This window comes from Hemibagrus wyckioides, linkage group LG11 (genome assembly GCF_019097595.1).
Source record: "Hemibagrus wyckioides isolate EC202008001 linkage group LG11, SWU_Hwy_1.0, whole genome shotgun sequence".
Classification (NCBI taxonomy): Eukaryota; Metazoa; Chordata; class Actinopteri; order Siluriformes; family Bagridae; genus Hemibagrus; species Hemibagrus wyckioides.
This window is the reverse complement of record NC_080720.1, coordinates 11,853,403-11,874,526: the sequence shown is the minus strand read 5'-3', so window position 1 is coordinate 11,874,526 and position 21,124 is coordinate 11,853,403. Positions and strand designations below refer to the sequence as shown.

The window sequence follows — 21,124 nt, the reverse complement described above, 5'->3', positions numbered from 1 at the left end:
GCACACCCAGCTGCAGAGCAAACAGATAAATGACAAGGCAGTATTTACTCAAGATTGTGTTTGATGTATTGAAGGCCTCTGTGTGCTCATCTAAGCCTTATGGCTAATAATTGTCCATGCTCCTGGCCAATTGTAAACCGTCTCGTCCCAGTTCACTGCTATCCATCAATGTGGCAGGCATACAACTGCTGCAAGTGACACAAAGAGCACAACCCAACTAATGTGGTTTGTCAAAGGAATCAGGTTTGGTCTAATGGAGACCTGCTGCATTGTCCTGTGAAATGTTATTTAGTTACAAATACTGAAAGTGGAGCTTGTTTTCCGATTCCATTAACCATTTCAGAAAACATAAACTCTGGGATTTTGTGCGCATGCTTTAAGAAGGGATCTATTGACAATCCTTTTTCCTGCATGCTTGTTTAGGGATCTTAATTTTTCAGAAAATGTTCAGAATTGAAATAATTGTGTTCACAGCACTGCTCAATGCCTCTCTATCAACAGGGACATCAAACTAAAATTTGAAAAAGCTCAGTCTTTTTGATTTTGTCGCCATCTCAATTATTAATGCTCGCTGGTGCCGAATGATTCCGATATGTAAATAGTTTCTCATCTCGTTACATTGTGCACTGATAATATGACAGCTCTTACAGGGTTGATGGTCAAGCTGAGCACAGTGAACTAAAGAAAGAAAAAAGAAAGCCCATCCACAGCTAAGCTAATGGGCTTTTTATTTGAACGGAGCCCACACTGAGAAATTAGAGAATATCAAATTAAAGGTATAGATGGCACAACTACCGAGAGTGCCTTGCGCAGATGGAATACTCATATCAGTCGGGCTGGGTTTGATATGCCGCTGAGCCGAGTGCCAAGCTTGTTAGGGCTCACATCAAAGCCACGTCAACGTGCCCAACAGCCACACATGCCATCGAGGTCCCATTGAAGCTCTTTCATGTAGCTCCTCTCACTTAAACACCATTAAAATGGGAAGCATAATGTGTTTTGCTTCTTGTTTTATTATTTAAGAGTCCCTCCCTATCTAAAAAAAAAGAAAAGAAAGAAGGATGATTTTGCTACCTCAGAGGCGAGTAAACAAGTACTTCAGATTTCTCTGCTTGTTGGGTTGTTTTTAAGTTTTCAGCTCCAGTAATTAGTAAGGTCAGATAGCTTTAAATATCAACAAGATGCTTTGTGTTACACGGAATCTTTTAAGGAACGACCGAACGCTCTTTGGATCTATTACAAAACCATATGTCCACTAGTTTGAACTGAAGTTTAGATGATTTGCATGAAACCCAGCAAGGCACAAAAGCTAATCAGAAAGAATGTGAGGATGAGTGAAGCTGCCTGCAGTGCAAGAGCAGAGGCAACTCACACATTAATGTGATAAGAGTAAGAAATATAGATTAGAGGCGTCCAAGCCTGGCTCGTTCGATCAAATATTTAACTTGGCTTAAGTTCAGCAGGCACAAAAAAAAACATCTTAGGAAATCTTGGACTCAACATTATGGCCAATTGATCTCTGTTTGAGCAGATACAGGCTGCGTGGAAGCTCTGATCATCTGCTTAAAGTAATGATATCTGTTTGATATCTAGTTCTATAGGCTCAGGTGAGGTATGTTGTCATCGCCTTTTTCTCCAGCGATGCCGCTTTAAGACAGTCTGCTTGTGCTGGACTTGAAAAGGGCATTTTAAATATCTCAGGGCTGTCCTACACTGAAGCCTTGTTGAATATTTCTAAGTGATGCTCTCAAGCACGGAAGAGCTACAGTGTTCACTGACCCCAAAGATCCATTGTGCGCTTTAATAAGAGCAGCTGGAAGAAAGTGAACGTCAGACAGAGCACCCTCATCACATTTACCTGAAGGGAGATGAGGAGAGAGAGAGAGAGAGTCTCTTGGGAGTCTCTCCTCTCTTTCTTCGGTGTAAATGAGTTTTAGAATTTGTCTTTGCCCACCCCTTTGGTGATAAAGGTCAGCATGTGACAGGGTTAAAACCCCTATCAGTTGATTCTGACCACATAGCCCCCTAATTACTGCAGGGAGGGAACGAGGAGGAGAGAGGAGAGGGAAAAAAAACAAAACACATAAAATTCTGTCTCGAAGCAGAAGATAAGTTCTTATCTTAATCTACTGACTCCACTAGCTTCATTTGTCAGGCTGGGGAGAAAAAACAGATTTCTCCTTGCCAGTGTTAATAGGAACATCTTTCAAGTGTTGGAGCAGGGAAGGAGGAAAGAGGAGGAGGGGGGTTTGGTATGATCATTCGGTGACAACGCCAACATGAGCTGCGTTCCTCACAAGTGGTATTCCTGCTAAGAGCCACTAATTAGCGCCTTATCACCCGCCAAATGGCGGCATGCTGCACACCGAGCCGCCCAGTTCGAGTATTTATAGCGTGGCTCCTGTGCCTGAGCGGCCCGAGGCCTCTTCTCTAGCCTAATGAGAGGTAAAGCCATGAGCACACTGTACAAATATTTCATGGCACTGCCAGCCCTGAGAAACAGGAAAGTCCCCCACTTTGAGAGAAAACAAGTTTTTGAGTTGTAATGCTGATGCAGATGGCCAAGCTGATACAGGTACAAATACATGCACAGTGATTTGAAATGTAAATATATTTTAACCACAGAGAAAAAAGTAAAGAGAAGAGAAAACACACACACACAGGGGTTTTTCTCTTTGTTTTTGTCATGCTGATCTCAGCATTTTAACAGACAGCAGATTTTTTGACCTTATGATTTGCTTTATGGCACAGCCAATTAACATCGCACTAAAACACACTTCCTTCTGGCACATATCCTCCTTCTTAGCGATTTCATCATTAAAAGTAAATAATGCAACATTACAACTCTGCTCACACCCTGGGGGGACGGCACACAAATGTTACGCTGTCTGTCGAGCTTCTGTGCGTCCTCATGAACCCCCCACGATCACCACCCCCGTCATCTCCACCCCCAGTGCTTTACAAGCAGAACTGACTAACAGCACACACCCACTCTGATGTCTTATGCCGTATTCACAACGAGATGTCACACATAGGTGACATGATGAGGCAAGCTGTGTTTTAGAAAAGTACAGACAAGACCAGTGCCATAGCTCAACTCCAGAAATAGTGCAAAAGAAGAAGAAAATGATCATCACGATGATGAACTGTAATTTCCGCCATGCCCTAGATGTGAAAAACACTGTCAAACGTGTGAAAGGAAGTCTCCAAAGATTAATTTGAAGTGCTCACTGAATTGTGATTCCTTTAATTAATTACAGAATTAACCGCTCTGTTAAAACATTCCTGGTGGAATCCAGCAACTGGCAAGTTTTTTTTCTAATGCTGGAAACAAAAGAATTACACATCTCTCCTGACTTTCACACAACTCTAAATTTGCGCGGTGTCGGCACACAATTGCTCATGTCAAGTGAAATTTGTCTCACTAGAACACTGTGTTACTTGGAGATGATTTCTGTGTTTGGGCACGACAGCCTGACAGAAAATCGTTGACATTTCTGGAATAGTAATGATGGAAGTGGAATTAAGTGTGCGTGTTGAAAGCTACATCATGGCACTTGGAGGTACTTTTAACATATAAATTGCTGTTCGTCCATTCACTCACTTGGAGCAAATCCATCAACGCTAGCTGCAAAATGACACAGAGTTCGCCAGGCACCCGAGCACCACTATTTACAATCATCTGTTTTTTTAAGAGGAATTTTTTTAAAGAATATATCCAGCAGATGCAGCATTCCTACACTGACGTCGGCCCTGACGGCTTCAGCAGTGATATAACAGCTTGTGTGAAATGTCTTTAGTCGACACGAGTGTAAAAGCTTTTCTTCGGTGGCCTACACCCTCCATGTTTCACTGTCAGTGGGAATGCAGGGGAAAGAGCTGCAGGAACAAAGACACCTCACTTCAGCTAATGTGTTTCGAAAGGTCAGGTGAGGTCCATGCTGGAGAGACATTTAGCTTCGGTCCTTCACACGCACAGTTTTTCATTTTACGCTACTTGAACACAGAAGATTTGGTCTTCATTCGAAAATACAAGAACGAGGTTTAAAATATGACATCCTTGCTATCCGGGCAATTAGTTGAATATGAAGATGCTCCTCCCTGAATTCTGAAGCTTAGTCAAAAATCAATATCAACATTGCTTGGATGTACAAGCAGAAATAATTTCTTCTCTACAATGTGTTCACTATAAAATGGCAACGCATCATCGGCACCCAACTACCTGCCACTGAGTCCCTTCACCACCACAGAAGATATTTGTGCAGAGCATCAAGGCCTCCTCCCATCCTAGTCACAAACTGTTCAACCTCCATCCGTCCAGGAGGAGATACAGGACCATCCACACCAGAACCAGCAGGTTCATGGCCAGTTTTTTCCCCACAACCATAAATCTTCTGAACTCTACACTAGGACACTCATGTCTCACTAACACTTCACCACCTTGCAGTTCTGCTCCACTCTGTATATACACTATATTCTTTACAAAATCATTATATAGCGCTTGTTCTATTCTCTGCATACAGTAGATAGATTTTATTTATCTGGTCACTGCTTCTGTGATAATATCTCAGCTATGGGATCTCTTTTCATGCTGTAGTAGCATTCCTACCATAAAAATATTAACATATCGGCTTATATAAATCTGTGATGTTATTGTAGCCTCCAAAACTGTTAAGGGCAAAGAATCGTGTCTAAAAAGAATCAAACACAATATGGTATAATGTTATGGGAAAATAATCAGTAAAAGGGTGGTGTGATGTGGCCTGTCTGAGTTGGAGTTGGTCACCAAGCTGAAGTTACAACTAAAAGCACATCCTGAAGTGTTATTACTTTTATACCACAACATTTTTACCAGCAATTTCAATCCATTCATTTTATCCATTCTGTCTGTTTTAGTAACTGTTTAATGTTGTGTTATACATAATCCAATAAGAGTTATAAAGCTATAAAGCCATCCGAACAGTGGATTCTTCTCTCTGTTGAGGTCAGGGAAGTGCTTCCTCTCCTTCACGGCAAGTATAGAGAGAATGAGGAGGAGGAGCTCCTTCCAGCAGGCCATTCAGACCCTCAACCAGAACAACACCTGGACTTTTCTGGACTTGTCTACAGAACACCCAACTGGACTTTTTGCACAGCACACTTTGTATGTATGCAATAGAACTGCACATACATTGCACACATACATACTTTGTTCATAAACAGCCATACTATATACATATCACCTTATTCATATTCATATCATCAGTCATTGTATTGCGTTCAAAGTCTGAATTTTTTTAATATTTTATTTTTATTCTCTATAGCTAATTCCATTTAATTTAATTTATTTTATTTTGAAATTCCATTTATAACACAGGCATTAAAAAAAAAGAGCATTTCACTGCATGATTGTGTAGGTGACTTAAAAAAAAGATTAATTTGATAAACGCTCCTCTCCTCTCACTATATTCTTTTTCCTTGAATTTCCTTGAAGCAAATGTATACTTAAAAAATGACATGAAACATCTGGAAACCCAGCTGCCAGTACTGCAACGTTAATACAACGTTAAGAAACTGTAACAGTATAGAAACTGCAAATATTACAGTAAACAGCTGGAAAACCTGCTCCCAAAATTTTGGTGTAATTTTACAGGATTTTCTTTTGGCAGTGTATAGCTTGTCATATTACTGAGTACATGAAAAGCACAAAACAGAAAAGGTTAAGCTGTACATCTGAATCAGAAGGCTCCTTCTAAAAACATTAGTTAAATATCTTCTTAGTGAAAATGTCACTATATCAGCAATTACACTGTTGTTGTTTGTGTGTGTGTGTGTGTGTGCGTGTGTGTGTGTTGTTTGGGTAGGGTGTAGATTGAGTTTAAAATATTTGGGTGTAAATCTGATTGTGTGGTGTATCCCTGTGTATGCTGTTACTATAGCAACAATAACCCATTAGAATGAGTTCATTAATATAAACCTTCTGCTGCTGTTACAGAAAATTAATCAACAATCAGAACTGAGCACTTAACAGAGCTGTGGTAGAATCTGTGCTTATATGTTCTAAAATGCTGCTCTGGAAGACAAAAAGGACAGTTAACTACATAAACAAACAAACAAAACAAACGGAGAAGCAAATAAACAAAAAACTCACACACACCCACACACATACTGTTTAAAATGGAAGAGAGGACACACACGAGGACGGGCGTCTTATTACCAGCTCACTGCTCTTCCACAGCCCAGCCTTTCTGTCTTGCATGATGTACGTAACACTTTGGTATCTTCTCCCAGCAGAGCTGCGATTGTTCTGATATTTTATGAACATGTCCTCAATCATAAATCATGAGCAGAAGCTCCAGCCGGTTCTCGCTCCACCACGTATCAGCGCATCAGATTACAGGTGAAAGACGAAGCTGAAGAAGAGGTCACTTACGCATGACTCACACACAAATATGTTACGCTTAGTTGGATCTCAAAATGACTGAATTTGGACTTTCAGCTTTCTTTTTTAACAAGAGGACAGAGAGAGAAGGCATCATCAGGTCCTCCCGTCGAATTGCCTTAAATTAGCTGTAACTCTTTATTATTTTACACCGCCCTATTACGTCTGAGCAGACATTGTTGTTGTTGGTGGTGTTGCATTATTACTCCGGTAAACTCAAAGCCCAGATCGAGCGGAACGCAGCAGCAGGACCATGTTTCTCTCTCTCTGCTTTATTTGGCAGCCGGAGTTTGACAGGTGATCAGGTGAGTTGGCCCTTAAGTAGTTCAACACGGTTTTATGTCATGACAAATCAGTACAGAGCGCCAGACTGTCAGTCTGTATCTCAAAGACCTCTTATGCTATGCATAATTTCTTTAAATCAAGGTCAGACACATGTCTCTTTCAGTGTAGTAGCAGTGCTGCTATGTCACTGTGTATCAGGAAGCCTTATACGGGCTAAGCATAATTTATTTAATCAAACCACAGTGGTCTTTACCGCAACATGTTGTTTGGATATTTGCATGTCACCTAGTAACACTCTGCATTTGTCTGGAGAATGGTTACTAATGATCTTTCAGCTTGTTGAACAGGAATATATTTGATCCAGGAGTAAACTGGTATTAATATATAATATCTGGTGGTACTAAACAAATAAATGGCATAGGTGATTTTTTTTTTTGCTTTTATTTATTGCTGTCAAGAAACTTAGCAGAATTAGTGTTCTTAAAAGTGATGAATTATGAATATAAACAGATATTTATTGTAATTTATACCACCCTTACTTTTTATTTTGATCCATTTTCTTTTCTGCATATACTGTACAGGGTCGTGAGGAGCATCGAAGCTGTTCAAGGGGACTCAAGGCACAAGGCAGGTGACAATGTGGACAGGCTTCCAGCCCATCACAGGGTACAATCACACACATGCACACTTCTTAGAGATGCAAATCAGCCTGAAAGACATGTCTTTGAACTAGGGGAGGAAACTGCTGTACCTGGAGGAAACACCTGAAGCTCAGGGAGAACATGCAAACTCAAAACACACAGGTGGGAATCCCTGGAGGTGTGAGGCAAATATGCTAAACTAGTGTGCCCTCTTATCTACCTATCCTTTGTCTCTTTAGTATGGTGCAATGGAAAGCCTTTTTGTTTGAGGTGTTTCATTAACAAAGGGCAGTAACTGTTAACACCCTGAAGTTGTTTATTTTCCAATAACAGCATGTCCTGAAATATTTTATTCCTCTGTGCATGTGCCAATTTTTTTTTTTTTACTCATTACGAAAACCTCATATAATCCTGTTTTAACATTCCCTTTGTTTTCTCTCTCTTGATGTTTTACATGACAAAAATTTTCAGCTTGTCATTTGACAGAGACAGAGCCTCCCGAATTTTGGAAAACAAAGTTAGAGCTTTACATCTGGGTGTTGCCACTGGAGATTCCTCTGAGAAATCTCCAGAAATGATAGCGTATTCAATATGAACGAGTGCATTCATTTAAACCTTGCTCCTAGAAGTAATGCCAGAGCTGCTGTTATAGAGAGTTAATGGACATCTTCTGACCAATCAGATTTGAGAATTCACCAGTGCTGTATTATAAACCGTAATAAAACACAAGAAATTAAACATGTCTTCCAAAACTTTTCTCTGGCTGTAAATCTGCAAATATAGACTTATGGAACAGTTTGTACTCTTCACTAACCTCAGTGCTCTCATGCCATTGATCACTGTTATTAGTTTGGCAAACATTTTAAAGATTTAATGAGAGGTGACCCATGTTCTAAATTAACAAATTAACACATACAAGCTAATCGTGCCAATGCATTTTCATAAACAAGTTTTCATATAAAAGACTTCTGCTTTGAATAAAAACTGCTCTGATGATATTTAACACAGTAAAGCCAAAATAAACAGCTAGTTCTTTCCCTTGTTTATATATTCTAATCATCTGTTTTAACTGGAACTGGAGTTTGGCTATATATAGAGTCAGGACTGATGTCATATTAATACCTGCGGCATTAACAGCATGATGTGATTTTAATCATTTAGGACACAATGCTCAGAGCTGAGCAATGTATGCTGTTCAGAGTGAATGGGCCTCTTTCTAAGGGAAGAAAATAGATTTAAATAGTTTGCATTTTAGAGGACTTTCATCAGACATAAACAGAGGATAATAAACATGAATATCATGGCAAAGCAGTTCTCAGTATATAAAACTACACTAGTGTGCTTCAGAGAGCATACAGCAACATAGATTTGCTGCTTTAGCAAGTGTGGCTCGTTGGTCTAGGGGTATGATTCTCGCTTTGGGTGCGAGAGGTCCCGGGTTCAAATCCCGGACGAGCCCAACTTTTTCAGGCAAGCTGGGGTGGTGGTAGCTCAAGTGGTTAAAGCTCTGGGTCACTGACCAGAAGATCAGGCTTCAGCACAGCCAAGTTGCCACTATTGGGCCCTTGAGCAAGGCCCTGAACCACCCTGCTCCAGGGGAACTGTATCATGACTGACCCTGCGCTTTGACCCCAACCCCCTAAGGATGGGATACATGGAGAAAGAATTTTACTGTGCTGTAATGTGTATGTGACAAATCAAGTCAAGTCAAGAAGCTTTTATTGTTATTTCAACCACATATAGCTGACACACTACATAGTGAAATTAAACAATGTTTCTCCAGGACCCTGGTGCTACATAGACAACATACAACATATAATTACAAACAGAACAACCAGACAGACCTAGGACAGAAGTTTGTCTTAGCTACATAAAGTGCAACGTGTGCAACCAGGTGCAAACAGTGCAAAGACAAGACCGTGCAGAAACAGGAAGTACAAAAAACAACACAAGACAGGACACAAAAAACAATAAAAACATGCAATGAAACAAAATGTAATGATGTGCAAACTTTGGAAATTGTAAAAATAAAGACAACTTAACTTCAAAAGCATACTAGTAAGTCGTAACTAATAAGATGAGTCACATAGACAAATTGTGACTAATCACGATTGGCATGGGAACTTTAAACATAGCATGTCTATGATGTTTCAAACATTTTTACATGTAGACTTGAAATGCAGTGCATGTGTTTTTAGTTTTCAACGTATAATATTTTATCAGTTCATTTATATTGACAGGTTTAAGTGTAGGACAATGGTTTTATTTATCACATGTTATTCACGTGATGTCATTCACGTTTAGTTCACCTCTCAAAAAACGTGTTCAGTTGAGATTTTTCCAGAAAGTAAATAAAAAAATCTTTTTAGTGGCATATTATTATTACACAAAGACTTTTTATGGCTTTATACAGGTTCCTTACATTTAACATCAAATCACACATCATATATATACTGTATATATGTATATATATATCTATATTTCATATTACACCATACTGCAAAGTTTTCTATAATCATCGTAAATGAAGCCAGGGTTTAGTTAATCCATGCACTCAGATCTCTGTGCTGAATTACAGATCAAAAGTCCCCCATGGTACAAAGTACTGGACATTTGGCATGAGTGCCTGTATAGCCAGACCTGCTGTAGTGCTTCAAAGTCATGCACTGTTCCACCTGCAGTTAAATCGCAGCATGATGCTTTCACCTGGAGAATACACGTAGAGGAATGAGACATCTGTTTATCTCCTGGAACACATGAACACTTTACACTGTCCTGTTAGCAACTAAAATGACCCAAATGCGTTCTCTTTTTTTGTCTATAATATTTATGTATTTACAGCAGACATTTAAAATGTTCTGTATTATATTTGGTGTATGCCTGTAAGTTAAGTTTGGATCTTGTAGGTATGTAACTATATCTGTATCTGAGCCTGAGCTTAGGTTTCTGTTGGTACATAGTTTTGAATGTTCTCTATGTATCTGTGTGGGTTTCATCCAGGTTCTACTACCTTTCTAAAACATCGCACATTGTGTTATGTGTTAGACTGACAATCCATCCAGATTGTATTCAAACCTCCAGGCTCCAGATCCAGCAGGACCCTGAGAAGGATAAAATGTTTACTGACGATGAATGATGAGCAGCATTATGCAAATAAAAAGCAAATACAATAAAAAAAAATGTACATTGATGCACTGATTTCAGTGATTCTGACTGCGGCGTGGATGTTGGTGCTAGAGGGCCGGGTTTGAGCAATTCAGAAACTGCTGATCTCTTCGGAGTTTTAAACAAAATTCTAAAGTTTACACAGTATGGTGCAGAAAACAAAAAACATCTGATAAGTGGGATTTCTACAAGAAGAGATGTCTTGGTGATCAGGGAGGTCAGAGGAAAATGACTCAAATAATCACTCTTTACAACCATGGTGAGTAGAAAAGCAGCTCAGAATGCATTACACAACAAACCAAGGGGTAGATGAACACATTGGTTCCATTCCTGTCAACCAAGAACAGGAGAATGAGGCCAGAGTGGCAACTGCTGACTAAAATGAACCTTCAACATTGATAAAGTAAATCATTTAAATAATTAATTAAATTAAATAGATAGATAGATAGATAGATAGATAGATAGATAGATAGATAGATAGATAGATAGATAGATAGATAGATAAAAATACATAATGTAGAATCTATCTATCCATCTATCTATCTATCTATCTATCTATCTATCTATCTATCTATCTATCTATCTATCTATCTATCTATCTATCTGAAATATATAGAATATGTCTATAAAAACAGCTATTTACACTTATAACTAACAAAATAAATAGAAATTGGAAATATCTGAAAGGAAATTGAATTTTTAAATATTCTAAATATAACCCTGACTCCAAGAGAGATAGAGCGAAGTGTGTGAGAGGCACACATAATGCATTCTGAGTGCTGTGAACATGGCCACTTCTGCTCAATAGTGTACTTATGTTCTATAGATTTTACAGTAGCTGCAATCCCCGTTGGCCATGAATAATGTGACATGAAGAGCCCAAAACTAGACTTTGGAGTAAACAGTTCAGCATGAATGAGCGCGTTGTTAAGTTCATGGTAGGTGTGTCATTAAGTCATACCTGAAGTAATAGTTTAAAAAGGCAGTGGAGTTTGTTTACTCCACACAAGCATCCATCACTTCAAGCAATTAGGCATAATGTTTTACATCAGTACAGCGTAATCAGGGCATATTAAGTATTTGTGGGGAAAAAACCCAGCCAAACATAACAGTATATTTTTTAAAGAGTATACCTTATATCGGCTTGTTCACAATGTAGTGGGATGCTTTTTTAGGGATCTATTCCTGCATTTGACTTCAACTTTCTTTATCATAGTGTACCATTATAATCACTGTAATGACAAAACATGGCACACTTGCTAGGGAATTGAGCGAGAGAGAGAGAGAGTGTGTGTGTGTGTGAGAAAGAGAGCGAGAGAGAGAGAGTGTGTGTGTGTGAAAGAGAGCGAGAGAGAGAGAGAGAGAGAGAGAGAGAGAGGGGTGAAGGGTACAGAGGACAGAAACAAGAGCTGTTCTGTTTCTTGTGAGATTGCCATCTGTGGGTTAACAGCTAGTTATGATGTCTGTGTCTGTCTACGCCAAAGCAGATTACTTATCTGAACTGCCGTTAAGAGATGAGAGCATTTTTGTTTCGTTTCCAGGAAGGAAGTCGAGAGTCTGGTCTTCATGTAAATTGAAAAACACTTTGGCCACACAATCAGCCTACCTCATCAGTAATGGAGTTGAATGGCACAGTGGGCCACCCTACAGAGCGAGAGGACACCTACGAGTTACCCACAACAAGTTTAATGATACATGTTCAGCTTTTAATTATACACTTTGGTCTAATGAATTACACTGTTACGTTGTTTCTACACACTGTGTTCATCAAGACAGCCAAGACTAACTGCAAATCACTTACCACCCACCATCTGCCCTTACCTCACCTAGTCCCAGCTGAGATAGCACATGAGAAACACACTTCCCTTGTCTAACGGTTCACCTCCGAGGAGTTTTTCTCCCGTCATATACAGGCTATTCACCATTTTTTTTATTCAGGAGCCTGGAGGTTGACTTACGTACTGTTTTCCGAGTGGTGATTTAACAAATTTAACTTGGCTTAATTTAGTATTCAAATTGCGCTTAGAATAGCAATGGGGATTCAAGCAAGAGCTAATGGTAAGGAAAGTCTAGGAGAGCATTTAAAAATAGTATCAGAATGCAGCTTTGGTCGTTGCTGCTATATTTGAATGTACCGATTATCTCGAAGGGAACTAAAGTAAAGATAAACTAAAGACCAAATCTATCCAAACTGATCAAGAAGACAACTTTAGAAAAAGCTAAAAGGTATTTCCTATATTTACACCAACGCCCCACACCACAAGCATGATTCTGCATGACTTGGCACAAGGTTTTCTATTAGTGCCGTGGCTGCAGTTCGGGCATGTGACCTTTTCGGGTGGCATTTGTGCCAGCGCCATGTCGGCGGGCATGGACGTCAGCAAGGCCGCAGTCTGCTGTGCCATGTGGAGCCCCAGATGTAGCAGGCGGAATAATCCACACTCACACACTCATAAAAGTGCCCATCTGGCCCCATGTGCACACACTAAGCCTAGAGAACACACTCTCCGTGCTGGCATGGACTCACCGGAGACTCGCACTCTATATCAGGAGACTCTTACTCTTCCTCTGATGCTCACTGCTGCTGTTTTTGTTGTGGCATTACCCAACCTCAGCGGCCAACTGGCACTTGATCCACACCCACACACACACACTCACCATGGAAAGACAGTGAGCCACAGTGCAGGATATCATAGAGGTCTGGCACAGGAGGAAGCCCACTGAGACAGGAAGTGCCACTGAGATACCAAATAAAAAGGATCCATTTATATCACAGCTGCTGTGAGTGCACACAGATAAAGTCAAGGGCTCGCTGACTGCCCTCGGGCCGCTCTCCCTGCCCTCTTATCGTTCTGCTGAAGGATGGTATTACTCGAGTCTGAAATGAAACAAAACACAAAGAAATATATCCTCTGTCCTCTTTTAGCCATGTGCCAATTAAACAACTGACTCAGCTTGCTGATGTATAAACCTCTCCATGCACGGCTATTTACTTTAAACTGCTGATGAATAGTTTAACTCGGTTTTGTGCATGAACATGTTCCAGTCCCTGTGAAAGAAAACCAAAAAAAAATATGCAACATAAAATAATAATAATAACACTTTATTTCTTAATATCACAGTCAAATGAGAGTGGTATCTCAAACAAATGCCTGGTAAGCAATATAAAAGTGAAAGCATATGACTTTACAACTTGCACCATGTATTTTACTGCCAATAGCGAAAATTAAATTTCCATTGCTGCCAATAGTAGAAAATTAAATTTACATGACCGCATTCACGGAGGAATATAATCACTGCTTTTAAAGGAAAAGCAAATTTTGAAACCACCCCTAAACAGCAAACACCTGGGTATTGCAGTCATGCTGCATATAATTTTACATTTGTTGATGTAGAAATGTAACGAGATATCAAGCAGATGAAGACTGTTTCCCTAAAAACAAAAACAGTTCTTTATAAAATGGCAGAAAACTGTGGAAATATTAATATTATAATGAGAAACAACACAACTATCAGTTTACTCTCATTTCCAACAAATCTAATTAAGAGTAAAGGTCAAATCACACTGAGTGTAGTTCAGAAACTAATCACATCTGCTGATAAAACTACCGCATATGTCTTGTTTTTCTTGTGCAGACTCTATTTTTTAAATTGTGCATGTAAGGAAAGTGTAATCTTCACAAGATATGACTATAACCGGAGTCCTTTTTGGCTCAATTAAATACATCTCAAAGCTCAGGGACCATGGTTCAGTCTCTGAGTGGCTCATGTGTGGTGATCTATGCATGAACTTCCTGCATCAGCACAGGTTTCCTCCAGGTTCTTTGATATCCTTAATGTTAAGGTGAATTGCCCTTAGGAGTTAATGTTTATGTGTGTGTTGCCCTGGTCCCAGCCCAGGTCTATTCCTGTCTTGGATCTAGGTTGTAGTTATGGGAATTTGGCATGACCACAGGTTACTAGGTTACATAGACCCCAAACCCACAATCCCCAGCCCCAATTTCAAAGGAAATGCAGATTAATTTTTCTTGCATGCACAATATCATCAGTTTGTAATATTTTCTAGTGAACACAATTGGTTTTATTTCTGAAGATGAGTACTTTACACCACAGAGGCCCTGACCACAATAAAGCAGTTCTATTGAAGTTGGATGATTGAAGAAAAGAGAAAGCATTAAATCTGTACAACCAGATTTGTTTTAAAACTTTGCCATGCTTTTTTGTCTTAGACAGATAATGGGCTTCTGATGCAGACACTGGAAACTGATTCAGTCTACAGGTGAACTGAATGAACACCTCCTCATGCTACTACACTTTAGCTAGTCTGGACTGAGTTCTAGGTAACTCTTTTAAAAGTGACAGGTGCAATCAACAAATCCAACATTTAAACATAACACATACAACTTGTTATAAACATACATTTTGCCTTCAACTACAAAGAAGAGGCATGAATCACTGCATGCTTCCTTCCAGTGAGAATACATCAGACTCGACTGATCAAGCAATAATAAGTCATTAAGCAAGAGTTTGCTCAGTCGAATCAGGTGCGCTTCTGGTTGGAATGAAATTCTGGACCCACACCAACCATGCTTGGACAGCATTGGATTTTGGCTTTAAACCAATTCAAGTGCAACAAGAGTGAAAACAGGCAAATCCTTCTATCCTTCCACACTCAAGATATTGAAGTAATGCTACCAAGACATAGGCCATGTTGTGAATGTTTATGATCCAGGAAAGGGTTTGGGTGAAATCCAACATAAATGTATTCAATCTTTATTCACATTCCTATGAATTCCATGTGAGACCGGGTATGTGATGCTCAGCTGCTTGTGCCAGGTTGGTACTGCTGACACGCAGCCATCAGGGCAGCAGGCAGACGCTCCATCCTGTCCAGAAGTTAAATGAATCACTGTGAGTCAATCTGCTTTGCCTTTCCCACCACAGGGCTGCTTTTCCATTGCCAGAGGGCATCTGCCTTGTGGTTGTGACCTCTGACCCCAGCCTCCAGCTCCTCCTCCTCCAGTTTCCGAGGCTGAAGACTGAAGGAAGCCCACTGTGCTTTCCGGAAACGGCTGGTGACATAGCAGTATAAGAGCCTTAGGAGAGAGAGAATATGATGTCACAAATAAAGTAGCGGGATTATGCCTAATTTTATTAAAAGGAAATCACAAAGAGGTTTATTGCAATATTGTGCATAAAAGCAAAGAAATAAAAGATGATACAGACTGGGTTCCTGAACGTCATGTCATAACAATCACCCGCATGTCCGCATTAGATCCTAAACTCTAACCCTAACCCTCCTTTCTATAATGCTCCATTCTGAAAACTCTAGAGATGAATTAAAAAGTTTATTTCATCATACACACCATGAAGCATATGACCGAGCTAGCCAATCTTGGAGCACGTTTTTTCTAGATGAGCAAATGAAATGTCACCCAAACCGTCATCCCGACACATTTAATTGGTTAAATAATTAAGGAAAACGAAAGGTGTCTGAGATAATAAGAAAGGTAGCAAAGTGAAAGTGAATCTGACTGAAACACTTTTAAGGCGAAGGTGTTCATGTATGAGGTGATATTAAAGTGTAAACTTTGAACCTAGCACTTTTCCTCTGCAAAGGCAAACACTTAAAAAAAAAAAAAGCTTTGTGGGAAATTGGTATGCACATACATAGATGTGTCACTCATACTTAAATCATATTTATTTATATGCATTGATCGCATCTCATGCTTTTATATCCGTTAGCAAAGAGCAGAGCAGCTAGAGAATTACAGACTAATTCATAAAAAAAAAAAATGATTAGAAAGTATAAATTAATTATGTGTTATATTAGTAATTGCCATTCCACTTTCTTTTGTGTGAGAGATGCTACTCTCTGGAAAAGGTTTCAAAGATGTAAAAAAAGATAACTGTCTCTTTTGTGTATTCCTATTTATTTATTTTTTAACATCACTGCTTAACATCTACTGCCTCTGATAACCACAGATATGATATATTTGATTACCACTAAATCTTCACACTTCAAAGAATTACAATAACTTTATTATAATAGTTATAATGAACTAATATTATAAGTCTGTAGTTATGGTTATTACACATTCATATACAACTCTGCAGATAGCCCAAAGCCAATAAAACCCAAATTTACCCAAATTTCTACCCAGTTCTGAATGTTATATAAAATGTATGAAGTGTTTATGTAGGTATTGTTTTCACTGCGCTGTTTGAAGGTTGTTAAAGTCTGTAGTTTAGAATTTATGTTATTATATATTATTTGATTGTATTTCAAATTTGATGATAGCATCACCAACTTCGTGTGGCTCTTAAATCTTTTGTGTACGAGGGTTTTACGGGGAGATATGTTTAAGATTTCATGTGCTGAAAGTGAAGTAGATAGAGATGAACTTGTTTAAGAGTATTCATGAGCTTAATAGTTTAGACGAGGACGTTTATTTATAAAGCACATTTAAAAACAACAGATGCTGACCAAAATGATAAAAAAAAGTGCAAAAAATGTGTCAAAATAAACAAATAAATAAATAAATAAATAAAGATAAAGTGGGAATAATTACAAGACAGATAAGATACCAAATTACTTTTAAGGTGAAAATAAATAAATAAATAATACAAATGAAAAACTCAGAGAAAGCACATCTCTGTATCACTGTACACCACACATCTTACAGCTAGACATCATCAAAAAATACTTTTATACAGTAATGAAATAAAAACACCATCCAAATATATATTAATGGACATTCAAATCTGTGTATGCAGGTAGTCGCATCAACGGGTTCTTTATTTGTGTCTTATAAAAATCTATATATAGCCTATATATTTATATACTTTTTTAAAAAAATTCTTGACATGCAAATGACTATTTCACCACAGAAAACGCTATATATACATTTAAATTGTTCTGACTTCTTCCAAATGGGCTTCCACAATTAACCCAAGCATCAATTAATAAGAACACTGCTAAAATAGGAAACCTCCATTGAAAATTTTTAATTATGTATTCTCTTTGAGCCAGTTCTCGGTCTTATGCTCAGTGCACTAGTGAGGTCATGTACAGACTTGTCATGTCATCAGCTATAGTGTCACGAGTCACCTTGGTGTCTCATGAGGGCATCCATATCTAAGTATTTTTCAGAGAGAGATTCATTACAACAGTCATTCACTTGGGCAATCAAGAACATCTCGGTTTTGGAGAGCCGGGCCACTACAGGTTGCCAGGCAACCTGAAACAAAGAAATAGAGATGTAGAGATGGAGGGGTGTCATTTGGACATGATCGCTCTTAGGTTACAGTTCAATCTGAGCACTTTGATGAAGCGTTTAGCTCTAGGAGGACACACACTGATGGGGAAAGGACACCATGGCACCTTATTGAACAAGGACTGTCCAGTGGATGTTCTCGGTCATAGAGGTGCAGTGACTTGTGACAATTGATTCTCACTTGATTAAGTAAGAAATGTTCTGATAGTACTAAAGTGTGTTCATCAGGAACACGGTGTCACTGCTCTATAAAGACCTTCGGGTTAAAAAAAATGCTTTCCTGCTATTGCAGTGTGTTTTCCTCTTCACACTTCTAATGATGAAGTCCATCTAAAAATGCACTAAAGACTTCCTACAGATTTCAAGCCATAACATCCAAGCAAAATCACACACATCTAATGCCAGAGCATTTCAAGAAGTTCAAATTTCAAAGTCCTTTGTCCTTCAGATGAGGATGTCAGTAAACAGAACTTTCTCACATTTCTGGTCAAAAGTGTTTGCCAAAGTAAACAGCCAATATAATTGGAATCACAGACCAAATCAGGCAATGTTCTGAAGTTATTTTTAAGCTGTTATTTGCAGCTATCTGGTCTGATCGTGCAGTTCTGTAATGAAGGTCTGCAGGGACAAAGCAGAACTCCATTTGTGCTGAATTGAAAAACACATTTCGTGTTCTTAACGGTAACCAAGCTGTCAGCAGATAAGGAAGTTCACAGTATCGCCTCGCTGGTAATCCATCTTGCCATCTCACCATCGCTCCCCTTGTATTTTCTTTCCAAACAGCTTGAAAATATGGCTCGGGGCCTTTGCCCAAATGTCACTCCCAATGATTTCTGAAAATGTTTCTGCCACAAAAGATTTGAAAGAAATAAAAACTAACATGGACACATGGAACAGCGGGATATGTCAGGTTAAAAGGCAAATTATCAATGGGCAGGTTGTAAGAAAATCCAAGAAAACTCCCGTTCAGGTTAAATCATTTTTACACGTGTTCAGTCGGTGTTGATCAGCCATTGTGCAATGTCTCATGCTGAAATTTTTTTTTGTAATTTTGAGCAATTCTGTATGCAGTTAACTTAATGCACAGGACAGAATTATTAAAGGTTAAAATGGTGAGGATTCGCTGTACAATTAATATATTTCCAAGTTAATATAATACAGGCATGCATTCATTTTGTGTATCAGCATAACTCTTGCAGGACTGAACGGGATTCTCTTTGTGTACGCAGCATTTCTTCTCTTCTAAAGTCGCACTGGATCCGTTGTGTTGTGACCTCACTCATGCAAGATGCTTGTTGACTGCTTGTTTTTTTCCCTTTATATATGTCATACAGATTTGAGTCGTTTACAACGGGTTGCTCAGCCTTCATATCCTGCACTGTTTACACAAACTCAACTAGCATTATCAAACAGAAGCCGTGATGGCATGGTAAACTTGATGTGGCAGATTGTCCGAGTCCGGAAAGCTTAGAATAAGAGAAGCCTGGCTCGCTGACGAAAGAAGACAGAAAACTGCCACAGGACGTTCATTGTGCATAACCAGCAAGTCCAGTGACATTTGTCAGGGTCGAGCTCTCTTTCCAACTGCCATCATCAGTGTTTCATCCCTCTTTCCATCCCCTCCTCCTTCTTTCCACACTGTCAGAGTGAGTCGAGACTCGTGAAGAAGAGCTCATAAACCCCACACCCACCCTCTTTCCCTCCCCATCCCAGCTGAGCAGCATTCCAGTGCACGTTGTCATTGCCTGAAGCCTGGAATATCTCATTATGCCGCATGAGATTTATTAAAATAGATTATGGAAATGTTAATTAACTCATTAATTACATTATTTAAGCAGCAGTGACAGATAAGGCGGTGAGCATTATTGGAGGGGGGGGGTGTAAATGAAACAGGAGGAAGGCACTGATGTGGAGTTTGCATGCAGTGTGGTCTAGTCGGGATATTGTTGTAAAGGAGCTGATTGCTGATGAGATACACTAATAACGGGCCACTGAAGCGTCGACATTTCAACCTGGATTCTTGCTGCCCTCTATATGTCTTCATTCTCTTACAAGAGGAAAAAACAGACCATATACCATAGTGTAGTAAATGATAAAGAGTGCAATTTCTGCAAATGGTGTCAGCAATAAATAAATAAATAAATAAATAAATAAATAAATAAATAAATAAATATATAAATAAATAAATAACTGAAACTTCTTAACAATTTGTAAAACAAAAAAAAAACACAATCAGCCAGTCTATTCTGATTAATCCCTAACCAAAAATCCTTAAAAGGTGGTTTCAGTGACACATTTTATACAATATTTGGTGATATTCTCACATATCCTAGCAGATGTCTATAATATATATATTTGTATGCATGCAGAGAACATTTTTTCATATCTGTAGCTGCTACAGGTCCTGTAAAAGGGAGGCAAATGTGAATATTGCAGACCAGTCGGTACAAGGTGGGACCCACCTTGGATTTCCACGTGGGAGGATTTCCAGATTTTGTCATTGCAGAAATTAATGCAAAATCAAGCAAACTCCACAATATTCGGAGGAATTTACCACAGATTATTCACAGAAACGGGCCAAGACACATTGTGTGCGTGACTATATAGGTTCTATCTGTAATGTACAAGAGTGGGAGCCAGGATAGATGGAAAAACATATCCTTCATTTAGGTAAATCTAAGGTTCAGCACGAGCAAGAATCAAAACACAGACAAAAGGCAACAAATTAAAATGATCCAGAATTGTGAGACAAGGAAAACAGGAGAGAGTCAAGAACCAGGATATGCTATATATGGAATTATCAATGAAGGCACTAAAGAATCACAAATACAAAGAAAGATCAGGAGAAAAATGATCAAAAATCCTACTCGATGACCTAACATGGCAAAGGTGGACACAACTAGGTAACATATCAGTGACGATGGGACTAGAAAACAACATAGGCACATGGAAATGTAACTAAAAACACATAACATGAACCCCCTCAAAAAACCAGAAGGAGAATTAATGATCAATCATCAGATTCTAGCACAATTGCAGACAGAAGTTTCAAATGCTAAGAGAATTCAACCCGACTGATCTCAGAAAGCAGGCCATGGCACAGTAGTTATTTAGAGGTAAAATCTTTAATTGCCCTTATCTGTGAAAAACAAAGTGTGTTCAAATAGCAGAGTTTCTAACAGAATGATCACAAGCCCTAAGGAATTCTGCCTCTTGGTTATTCTGTGATAAGACAACAGGGATGCTAAACACAAATTTAAAGACCAAAACAACACCTCTGCTGTCTACCATGTGGCAGTGTTGAAGATAAAGTAGATTTTGCTGGCACATACACA

At 38.9% G+C, this 21,124-nt stretch overlaps 1 protein-coding gene and 1 non-coding gene across 3 annotated transcripts in view; one reads left to right on the top strand and one right to left on the bottom strand.

Moving 5' to 3' along the window:
- The first annotated feature begins 8,734 nt into the window (after positions 1-8,734).
- On the top strand, positions 8,735-8,806 carry trnap-ugg (transfer RNA proline (anticodon UGG)). The gene has a single exon. It is a non-coding gene; the product is annotated as a tRNA-Pro (tRNA).
- A 4,821-nt stretch (positions 8,807-13,627) lies between these two features.
- LOC131362194 (uncharacterized) overlaps positions 13,628-21,124 on the bottom strand; it is a 126,646-nt gene continuing 119,149 nt past the window's right edge. The window contains exon 5 of one of the 2 annotated variants that reach the window (XM_058404038.1): positions 13,628-15,608. In XM_058404038.1, the coding sequence (XP_058260021.1) occupies positions 15,419-15,608 (190 nt within the window). In that variant the 3' untranslated portion in view covers positions 13,628-15,418. The remainder of the gene's footprint in view (positions 15,609-21,124) is intronic. The other variant, XR_009206137.1, reaches the window with a different exon arrangement.